Raw genomic sequence first — 12,500 nt, 5'->3', positions numbered from 1 at the left:
AATCCATTCATTAATTTTCCTTTGGGTTAGTGGTGTAACGAAGGGCTAACACAGAGGGATCCATTTGCAGTATTTTTATTAAACACAGTTTAATAAATAGCACACAGATGTTGTGCGTGCATAAACTCACATCAAACACAGTAGTCAATAGTCGTTGGGTTGGAGGTAGGTAAACACAGGATGAGTATGCAGGCATGGGTCAGAGGCAGGCGGCTAGTATCAGAGTCGGTAAGCAGGCTTGAGTTCAAAGGCAGGCGGCTAGGATCAAAGTCGAGGTTCAAGCTGAAGTACAAGGCAGGCGGCAGGCAGGACTGGGTCAGTAAACAAAGCAAGATCACAACGGGAAAGCAGGCAAGTATGAGAACGCTCAGTAGTGTTAGCCGGGGCAAAACAAGACTTCGTAATGAAGCAGTGTGTGTGTGCTGCTTATATGTGTGTGGAGGGTGATTGCTGGATGCGTGTCAGGTGTGTCTGCTATCAGTGTAAATGGATGACGTAATGTCAATAGTCCGGTGATGCTGGCCAGCGGGGGGAATGACTGGGACCGAGTCGGTGACAAGTAGCTTATTTACAAGGACATAGGTTTAGGTTTGCACTTGACATTGGTGGGGACGGGTGTATTAAACACGGGTATGTATATTTGTGTGTTTGTGTTTGTGTATATATATATAAACACACACACACACACACACACACACACACACACACACACACACACACACACACACAGATGAAGTCAGAATTAATAAATAATTATTATTTAATACCCCCCCCCCCCCCCATTTTTGTTTAACGGAGAGCAGATTGCTTCAACAAATCTCTTAACATAATATTTCTAAAAACTGATTTATTTTCTCTTTGTCATGATGACAGTAAATAATATTTTACTAGATATTTTTCAAGACACTTCTATACACCTTAAAGTGACATTTAAAGGCTTAACTAGGTTAATTAGGTTAACTAGGCAGGTTAGGGGAATTAGGCAAGGTATTGTATAACAGTGGTTTGTTCTGTAAACTATCCAAAACAAATATTGCTTAAAGGGGCTAATAATATTGTCCATAAAACGTCTATAAAAAAATAAAACTGCTTTTATTCCAACTGAAATAAATCAAATAAGACTTTCTCCAGAAGAAAAACTATTATCAGACATTCTGTGAAAATTTCCTTGCTCTGTTAAACAGCATTTGGAAAATATTTAAAAAAGAAAAATAAATTCAAAGGGGGGCTAATAATTCAGACTTTAACTGTAAATATAAATATAAATATATATATATATATATATATATATATATATATATATATATATATATATATATATATATATATATATATATATAGCAACCTTATTGCTGTGAGGTGACAGTGCTAACCACTGAGCCACCGTGCCACCCAACAGCATGAGTTGTAACTTAAAATAAAGTCTTACCAAATTTCCCATAGAAAAACAAAGTCACATAAGAAAAATATAGTGATATAATGAGGGCTTCTTAAGCACTACAAAAACAAGAATAAAAAAAAAAAAAACAGAAAGTCAAACACAGGAGCGTGTCTCTCAGATGCTGAAGCTGAAGTTTCTGTGCACATGAATGTTTAAAGAGGCATGCAGGCACTCAGACCTTTTATGATTGGCTCTTTGTTGCAAAACAGTTCACAGTAGCATTTGAGTTTTGCATTCATTTCACTGGCAGAGGCATTCAGGGTTGTCACACACAAAGTGTAGCTTTGATTTCCTCAAAGCGGTTTCACTGTGTTTGTTGAGCGTTTCGCAACATCTGTCAGCACTTCTTGGGTTTGAAGCCCTAAAATAAAGAGTATTTGCATTCACCCTTCAAATGTACATACGGCTAGGCTTTATTTTTATTGTCAGCATGAGATGGACGTTAAGTTTGTCCTTTTTTCATATGGTAACGTCCAGTAGAAAAGGTTTTTTAAATGAGAAAATATGTAGGACGGTTTGCTCTCAGAATCACCGATAGCACCTTCTGGTGCAGAATGTTTTCAGACTCTGATGATGATGTGAACGGGGAACTATATTTTGCAGACAATATCTTATCATATTAATTAAAAAAATTGCCTTCCACAAAAACATGCACTGATAGCCCGCCCGAACAGACTGATAGCCCTGCCCTAAATGACTGATAGACCTGACCTAATTAACTGATAGCCCGGCCCGAAATTACTGATAGCCCCGCCCTAAAGGACAAATAGCCCTGCCCTAAAAGACTGATAACCCTGCCCTAAAATAAGGATAGACCTGACCCAAAGGACTTATAGCCCTGCCCTAAATAACTGATAGCCCCGCCCTAAATTACTGATAGCCCCTCCCAAATTGACTGAAAGACCCACCCTAAATGGCTGATAGCCCCGCCCTAATTGACAGATATACTCACCCTAAATGACTGATAGCCATGCCCTAAATTACTGTTAGCCCTGCCCTAATTGACTGATAGACCCACCCTAAAGCAGGTCGCACACCAAAAGCGTTGCTCGGTGACGTGCAGCGTTGTGCCACACTGCGCCATGCATTTCTAAATCCTAAACGTAGGTTTCTATCAGGGTACACACACTGGCGCCGAAAGTCAGCGGCGACCAGGCACAACTCGAGACACTGTTCATATTTCTGACATGCCACAGAGCGCCATCTTATTAGTTTCACTTTAAATAGCATGCGAATGTGCGTGTCTGGTGTGCGATACTTTCAACTGTCATTTGCGCACCGTATCACGGCGCTGAGCAGCACATCCAGTGTGTGACACCCTTAAAGGACTGATAGACCCGCCCTAAATGACTGATAGTTCTGACCTAAGGAAGTAATAGCCCCTTCCTGAAGGACTAATAACCCCGTACTAACCCACTGATAGACCTGACCTAAGGAACTGATAGCCCGACCTTAAATGACTGATAAACCGACCCTAAATGACTGATATACCTGACCTAAATGACTGATAGATTCGACCAAAAGGATTGATAGCCCCATTCAACATGACTGAAACACCCACCATAAATGACTGATAGACTTGACCTAAATGACTGATAGACCCGCCCTAAATGACTGATAGACCCACCCTAAATTACTGATAGATCCACCCTAAATGACTGATAGATCCACCCTAAATGACTGATAGACCCACCCTAAATGACTTATAGACCCGCCCTAAATGACTGATAGACCCACCCTAAATGACTGGTAGACCGCCCTAAATGACTGATAGACCCGCCCTAAATGACTGATAAGACCACCCTAAATTACTGATAGACCCACCCTAAATGACTGATAGACCCGCCCTAAATGACTGATAGACCCACCCTAAATGACTGGTAGACCGCCCTAAATGACTGATAGACCCACCCTAAATGACTGATAGATCCACCCTAAATGACTGATAGACCCACCCTAAATGACTGATAGACCCACCCTAAATGACTTATAGACCCGCCCTAAATGACTGATAGACCCACCCTAAATGACTGGTAGACCGCCCTAAATGACTGATAGACCCGCCCTAAATGACTGATAAGACCACCCTAAATGACTGATAGACCCGCCCTAAATGACTGATAGACCCACCCTAAATGACTGGTAGACCGCCCTAAATGACTGATAGACCCGCCCTAAATGACTGATAAGACCACCCTAAATGACTGGTAGACCGCCCTAAATGACTGATAGACCCGCCCTAAATGACTGATAAGACCACCCTAAATGACTGATAGACCCGCCCTAAATGACTGATAGCCCCACCCTAAATAACTGATAGACCCGCCCTAAATGACTGATAGCCCCACCCTAAATTACTGATAGACCCGCCCTAAATGACTGATAGACTTGCCCTAAATGACTGATAGACTTGCCCTAAATGACTGATAGACCCGCCCTAAATGACTGATAGCCCCACCCTAAATGACTGATAGACCCACCTTAAATGACTGATAGACCCGCCCTAAATGACTGATAGATCCACCCTAAATGACTGATAGACCCGCCCTAAATGACTGATAGATCCACCCTAAATGACTGATAGATCCACCCTAAATGACTGATAGACCCACCCTAAATGACTGATAGACCCACCCTAAATGACTTATAGACCCGCCCTAAATGACTGATAGACCCACCCTAAATGACTGATAGCCCCACCCTAAATGACTGATAGACCCACCTTAAATGACTGATAGACCCGCCCTAAATTACTGATAGATCCACCCTAAATGACTGATAGACCCGCCCTAAATGACTGATAGACCCGCCCTAAATGAATGATAGCCCCACCCTAAATAACTAATAGACCCGCCCTAAATGACTGATAGACCCGCCCTAAATGACTGATAACCCCACCCTAAATGACTGATAGACCCGCCCTAAATGACTGATAGACCCGCCCTAAATGAATGATAGCCCCACCCTAAATAACTAATAGACCCACCCTAAATGACTGATAGACCCGCCCTAAATGACTGATAACCCCACCCTAAATGACTGATAGACCCGCCCTAAATGACTGATAGATCCACCCTAAATTACTGATAGACCCGCCCTAAATGACTGATAGATCCACCCTAAATGACTGATAGACCCGCCCTAAATGACTGATAGACCCACCCTAAATGACTGATAGATCCACCCTAAATGACTGATAGACCCACCCTAAATGACTGATAGCCCGACCTTAAATGACTGATAGACCCGCCCTAAATGACTGATAGATCCACCCTAAATGACTGATAGACCCACCCTAAATGACTGATAGCCCGACCTTAAATGACTGATAGACCTCTAGAGTTAATAATAATAGTAATAACAACAACAACAACAACAACATCAACAATAATAATAATAATAATAATACCTTACATGTATATAACACTTTTCTGGGCACTCAAAGCGCTTTACACAATGGGGGGAATCTCCTCATCCATCACCAGTGTGCAGCATCCGCCTGGATGACGTGATGGCTGCCATATTGCGTCAGACCGCACACCAGCTGATTGGTGGAGAGGAGACAGAGTGATGAAGACATTTATGCTATGGGGATGATTAGGAGGCCATGATGGACAGAGGCCAGTGTGCAAATTTGGCAAGGATACTCTTGTTCCAAGGACATCATCAAAATGGAGTCACAACTTCATCTTGACTTCTCATTCAGACTCATATAGAGTCCCCATCAATATACTGGGGCATTAGGAATATAGGTTGAACGCCCCCTGCTGGCCTCACAAACACCACTTCAGCAGCAAGGCCACGTGGTCACCCATCCAGGTACTGACCAGGCACAGCCCTGCTTAGCTTCAGTGGGCGACCATGTGAGAGTTGCAGAGACCTAGCAGCCGGGATGCTGCTGAGTGGGTGGCATGGTGGCTAAGTGGTTAGCATTGTTGCCTCATGGCAAGGTCATTGGTTCAAGTCCTGGCTAGACATGAAATATAGGTGAACTGGATAAACTAGATGTGTGTAAATTGGAGAGAGTGTGTGCATGTGTGTGTGTGTGTGTGTTTCCCAGCACAGTGTGCCTGGAAGGCTGCTGTATAAAACAAATTGCCAAGGTAATTACAGGTTCATTCCACCGTGGCGACTTCTAATAAACAGAGAATAAGCTGATGGAAAGCGAGCAATGCTCCTGAGCGATGTCTGCACTGTAAAAAATATCTGTTCGTGAACAGTTTCCATATTTAGTGATTCACAAGTGTTTATTTGCAGTTGTGAACGGCATTATGGGATGTTGATCTCTGCTCTGTCCACTTTTAATGATGAAAAATCAACTGTGCAGTTTAACAAAGTGAGTTTTATTGACATATTTGTAAATAATAGAATGCATAACAAATAATATCTAGATAGATAAGTTCGTAAAAGAGCAGAAGGTATACTGCAGTTTATTACAAGGTTTCTGTAGCGTAATATACAACACCAATCAGACAATACAGCACTGCAGACTATTAAACATGTTCATAAAAGTCACTTTTTCCAACTTCTCAAGGTTTAAAGTTGTTGGAAGAAGGATCCAGATCCCAAAATTCAGTTCTAAAGCAGAAATAAACAGGGAAAAATAAATAAATACATCACAAAATAGAGAAAACTGATCATTTATGGATGTTTTTGACAGTGTGGCCGGCTCACTGTGGTTTCGTCCCAGCTGGCCGTTGCTGAAGTGGTTTTGGACACTGGCCACTGTTTGTGAGCCGGCCGCAGCTGCTCTCTCTAGTGAAGCTGTTTCCAGACTCATATTCTGGCACGTCTGACGCTCAAACATGTCTTCTATCAGAGCTGAGCAGTTGCCTTCATGCATGAGAGCACATCTAGTGTAAAAAAAAAAAGGCGAGGACTGGGTTTGGGGAAAGCCCAGTTTAGGACTCTCTATTAGAGCCAGATGCATGTTATACAGCACACACACAGTTGATGTCAGAATTATTAGCCCCCACTGTATATTTTTTCCTTCAACTTCTTTTTATTGGAGATTTTTTTCAGCACATTTCTAAACATAATATTTTTAATAACACATTTCTAATAACTGATTTATTTTATCTTTGCCATGATGAGAGTAAATAATATTTGACTAGATATTCTTTAAGATACTAGTATTCGGCGTATTTAAAGGCTTTAAAGCAAGTTAGAGTAATTAGACAAGTCTTTGTATAACGATGGTTTGTTCTGTAGAAAATCTAAAACAAATATTGTTTAAGGGGGCTAATGATCTTGACCTTTAAATGGTTTAAAAAAAATTAAAAACTGCTTTTATTCTAGCTGAAATAAAACAAATAAGACTTTCTCCAGAAGAAAAAAATATTATCAGACATACTGTAAAAATTTCTTTGCTCTGTTAAACATCATTTGGGAAATATTTTAAAAAGAAAAAAAATCAAAGGGGGGCTAATAATTCTGACTTCAACTATATATTGTCCACTGCATTATAAATAACCAAGAAACACGGCAGCATTTTTGTTATTTAATTGTATATATTTAATTATGTTACCAGGTTTCTGCTTGCGATATCTGTAACATTTATGCATTAATTATAGGAAAGCATAAATGCTATACACGGTCAGCAACACTAAATGCATGTGCATACATCTTCCTCCTGACTAGAAGCACATTTCTCAGCGGCTCATTATGTTTTATTCAGGGGACGATAGAAATGAATATATTTTTGATGAAAAATCTCTTTCATTTCCCTTAATAAATCATCAGCCTGTAAAAGCTTAAGGAAAACCAGCAAAACTGAGCAGAGAAACACTGCAGTGACTTACATTTAGACACTGTTATTATTAATTATATATATTTGTACTATTATATATTTGCAATAAACTAAACTTCATTTCAAATGGTTCTAAAACATGTTTTATAGGTTTAATTATATGCAGTTTTTAATTTGATTGTGTCTTTTTTACAGAAATGTTATTTTTAAATATGTAAACCTATTTTTTTAAAAAAAACATTGCATTTCTCTATATAAACCATCCCAAACCCCTACACCAATATTTAATTACATTTACTAACAACCCAAGCTATTTTTAATCAGATTGACAAAAAATCATACAAATCATTTATTTATTAAACTTTATTGTATTTACTAACATCCAAAGTTATTTTTAAACATGTTTGCTGTAGACCGACAACAACAAAATAATACAAATAAATAATTAAAGAAAAGAAAAATGTAAATTAAAATAAATAAATACATTATTATGTATTGTATTTATTTTTAGAAATGTATTATTATTTATTTTTTATTTACTAACATCCCAAGTAAATTTTAAATATGTTTTCTGCAGATTGACAGTCATACAAAAATAAACTAAATAATCGAAAAATATATAAAGAAACAAAATAATTAAATACAGCAAAATGTTTATTTTTACACATTTATTTTTAAACTAACATTATAAATTATTTACTAACATCCCAATTTATTTTTAAACATGTTTGCTGCATACTGACTACAAAACACATTCATATAAATAAATAAATAAATAAATAAATAAATAAATAAATAAATAAATAAAGAGTTCAGATGCAAAAACCTAAATGCCATCTGAAATTTTCTCCTAAAAAGTTTTTTCAGCCTTATAAGTTTGTTCAGCTATTTTACTTTAGATAAAAATTATAACTGAGCAGAGTATTTTATAATTATTTATTTGTATTTTTTTGTGTTAATGTGTGTATTATTACTTGTTTTTTGGTTACTAACATCCCAAGTTATTTTTAAACATGACAGCAACAAATTAATACAAAAATAAATAAATAATAGAAACTGTTTAATAAAATAAAATAATTAAATGCATGCAACAATTTTATTTTTATTGCATACATTATTTACTAACTTTATACCTTATTTACTAAGATTCCAAGTTATTTTTAACATGTTTGCTGCAGACTGACAACAACAAATAAAATAAATAAATAAACAAATAAATAGATGATAGAAAAATGTATAACAAGATAAAACAAATGCATGCATAGAAAATTTTAATTTTATTTATTTTTAAAAGTGTATTATTATTTATTAACATCCCAAATTATTTTTAAACATGTATATAATTATTTATATTTGCAATAAACTAAACTACATTTAAAACGGTCCTAAAACATGTTTTATAGGTTTAATTTAGTTTCTAATTTGATTATTTATTAGTGTTTTATTGTAGAAATGCAATGTTTTTATGTAAACATATTTAAAAACATTGCATTTCTCTATACAAACCACCCCAAACCCCCATCCTAATATGTATTTTTTTAGTTTAGCAAAATCCCAGGTTATTTTAAACATGTTTGCTGCAGATAGACAACAACAAATTTATACAAATAAATAAATAAACTAAAAAATACAAAGATGTATAATAAAATAAAATATTTAATGCATGCAACAATTTTATATTATTATTATTATTTATTTAAATTTTTGTGTTAATGTATTATTACTTCTTTTTTGTTTACTTGCATCCCAAGTTATTTTTAAACATGTAAAAAAACATTTTAAACAACAAATAAATGCAAAAATAAATAAAGAATAGAAACTGTATAATAAAATAAAATAATTAAATACATGCAACAATTTGATTTTAATTGTATACATTATTTATTAACTTTATACATTATTTACTAAGATTCCAAGTTATTTTTAACATATATGCTGCAGACTGACAAAAATAAACAAATAAATAAATAAATAAATAAATGAATAAATAAATGAAAGAAAAATGTATAACAAAATAAAATAAATACATGCATAGAACTTTTTTTTAAGTGTATTATTATTTCTTATTTACTAACATGCCTAGTTATTTTTAAACATGTTTGCTGCAGATTGGCAACAACAAATTAAATAAATAAATTAATTAATTAATTAAATAAAGTAATAGCAAAATTATATATTTATTTCTATTATTTTTATTTACTAACATCCTAAGTTATTAGCTAAGCATATTTGCTGCAGACCTCCCCCTTCCACTGTACACTTATGACTAGCTTATGTGTGTTTTCCAGACTGGCGTGAGAGGAAAACTTCAGACTTCTCCCAGAAAAATGGTAAACACTGCTCTGAGTGATGAGGAAAAGGGCATTCAAGACAAGGAAAGCAAAGAGGAATCCATTCTGGCTATGCTGGGAATCATCGGGACCATCCTCAACCTACTGGTCATCATCTTTGTGTACATTTACACGACTCTGTGATGCAAATCTGAACTTCGTGATGATCCTGGCATTAAAAAAGCAGGCCGATCCACCAGGGACCCACAGAAACATGCGCTCAAATGCAGAAACACGGACAGCAGATTCCCTTCAAACACAGATGAGTCCGTGGGGAACTTCATAACTTGTAAATATGCACGCTATTTACTCATTTCCGCCTGCGATCCGGAGAAACGGGACCATTTTTATGCATGGCTCAGTTCTGATCCGAATAGCTGTTTTTAATAGCAAACCTACAGTATAGCGATTTCTTACTCTACTTACTTGACTATGAGAGTTCAAGTTTTTCAGGAGACATGTTCTCCATGTTTCAGGTTTCCTTAAAACTTTGCTGTTTACAGTATTAAAAATATGCTAACACTTTAGATGATGGGGTGTTCGTAAGACTGTCATGAAACCTTTATAATAATACATGTGAAGGAGATTTTACGCATGATTCTAACATGAATCTATGAATCTACAGTAACTTAATGGCTGCAGCTCGCAGTAACTTACTGTAAATCAATTACGGCTCAAATTGGTCTTGCTGTATATGTATTTACAGCCCTGTATATTTTTACTGTAAAATATACAGTGATTTTCACATTGCAAGTAACATTGCATAACTGTCCTACAGTAAAACACAGTTCATATTACAGTAAAACGCTGTATAATTTACAAAAATTGTTAAGAGTGTGCAGTTATGAAATTCATTCATTCATTCAATTTTTTTTTCGGTCTAGTCCCTTTATTAATCCGAGGTCGCCACAGCGGAATGAACCGCCAACTTATCCAGCACACTTTTACGCAGCGGAAGCCCTTCCAGCTGCAACCCATCTCTGGGAAACATCCACACATACATTCACACACACACACAAATGGACAATTTAGCCTACCCAATTCACCTGTACTACATGTCTTTGGACTGTGGGGAAAACCAGAGCACCTGGAGTTAACCCAGGGAGAACATGCAAACTTCACACAGAAACACCAACTGACCCAGCTGAGGCTCGCAGCAGCGACCATATATATATATATATATATATATATATATATATATATATATATATATATATATATATATATATATAGTGTGGCAGGGCATATATATATATATATATATATATATATATATATATGCCCTGCCACACTATGAAGGAAACTCATTTCAGCCGCTTGTATCCGAGACCTTGCCCTTTCAGTCATGACCTAAAGCTCATGACCATAGGTGAGAGAACGTAGGAACGTAGATTGACCAGTAAATCGAGAGCTTTAAAAGTAGCACCAGTATCGAAATAATCCCCAAACGATACCTAACCTTATTCATGACAATCATGTTCATGACAGATTTATGACAAGTTATGTTGTCTTGATAACGTCAAGTGGTCATGACCCTGACAAAAACAAAAACAATTATGTCAAATGATGACAAATGTGCATTTAAAATGACATAACGGCTCGATCAAATGACGCTTAATAACATAAGCATGTATAAAATCCAGCCTGATCTCACAAGGAAACGTAAGTATTTTACGTTTCGTCAGTTTATTGACTAATTTGTACGAATTCGTACGAGTTGAGTCATATGAAAATGTACGATTTTAAAAAGGAGGCGTGGCACCCAACCCCACCCCTAACCGTCATTGGGTGATAAACAAATCATACTAAATTGTACGAATTAGATCGTACAAATTCGTACAAATTAGCCACTAAATCAAAAAGTTACGAATTGCCGTAAGATTGCTTCGTAAAATTTCATTCACATTATAAATGTTCATGACACACCCTCTTCAAGTAAAGTGTTACCAACTAAGTGTATTATTAGACCTGAGAGATTTATGATGGATTTTGTCATGATGCATTTTAATACGTTCTTGAAAAATTTGATGTTGTTTGTACAGCGGATGTAAACATGCTAAGCTATTTCAGGCACTATGGAATCAGTGCTTTTACCTGTTTATTAACATTGAACATTTATTTGCTGATCTTCTTGTTTGGTATTGTTTTGTGAAGGTTACAGCAGTTTTAGGATATGTGGGGTGATATATTGAACTTTTCTGTGAAGGTGTTTATGTTTGTGCATTTTAAATATATGACTATTTCCCATTGTTTTCAAAGAGAGGTCTGAGAAATCTCATCCCTGACTGTTGAATATAATATATTCATCATACAGTGTATTCAGACATTGCCTTAATATCGACCTGCGCATTCATATCTGCATTATTAATCATTTCAGATTCAATATTCAGTTGCTAAGTGAAAAATCCATTTTCTTTTCCACAATGAAATGTACAACATCAAATATTAAAGTATTAACCTGAAGCAAGTCTGTTAATCAATGTTCTCATTAATGATTCTTTAAATTACAACAATCTTTTACATCGCAATTTGTGCAGAAAACTACATTAAAAATTATGCCCTGCATAAAGTTCCACATATCAGAGAGCAAAGTTTGGCGAAAATGACGATATACAGACATATCGCACTGCTACGAGTGTGATATTGAGTTCAATAATAATTCAAAGGCACATTCATGTTTATAAAAAAGAAAATCAAATCAAGCCCTTTTGTATGAGGAACTACTTTCTTTCGACATTTCTGCATACATCTGTAGCTGATAAGCAGAAACCGTTGCAAGTATTTGAATGAATCTATAGCGTGATGTCTAAAATGATGACAAAACAGCAGATTTTGCTCACATTTTAAGATTTTAGGGCTGAACGGCATGAAAGGCCATCAGTCTACAGAGATTTTTCAGTATTTCTCTGTTGCAATCAGGAGATCAATATAATCAGCCATGAAAAAGCCAAAGCAAACACTACCTGATTACTATGGTATA

At 36.1% G+C, this 12,500-nt stretch overlaps 2 protein-coding genes across 7 annotated transcripts in view; one reads left to right on the top strand and one right to left on the bottom strand.

Moving 5' to 3' along the window:
• Positions 1-10,151, top strand: part of tunar (TCL1 upstream neural differentiation-associated RNA) — a 30,450-nt gene extending 20,299 nt beyond the window's left edge. For 2 of the 3 annotated variants that reach the window (NM_001416148.1, XM_087288446.1), the window contains one exon: positions 9,479-10,151. In NM_001416148.1, coding sequence (NP_001403077.1) covers positions 9,479-9,664 — 186 coding nt within the window. In that variant the 3' untranslated portion in view covers positions 9,665-10,151. The remainder of the gene's footprint in view (positions 1-9,478) is intronic. The other variant, XM_087288445.1, reaches the window with a different exon arrangement.
• The window catches only part of zgc:136872, a 413,995-nt gene that overhangs the window by 165,565 nt on the left and 235,930 nt on the right, over positions 1-12,500 (bottom strand). The window lies entirely within an intron of this gene.

This window comes from Danio rerio, chromosome 17 (genome assembly GCF_052040795.2).
Source record: "Danio rerio strain M-AB ecotype USA chromosome 17, GRCz13ab, whole genome shotgun sequence".
In the NCBI taxonomy this organism is placed as follows: Eukaryota; Metazoa; Chordata; class Actinopteri; order Cypriniformes; family Danionidae; genus Danio; species Danio rerio.
Note: the sequence above shows the minus strand (reverse complement) of the source record. Positions and strands in the feature narration are given on the sequence as shown.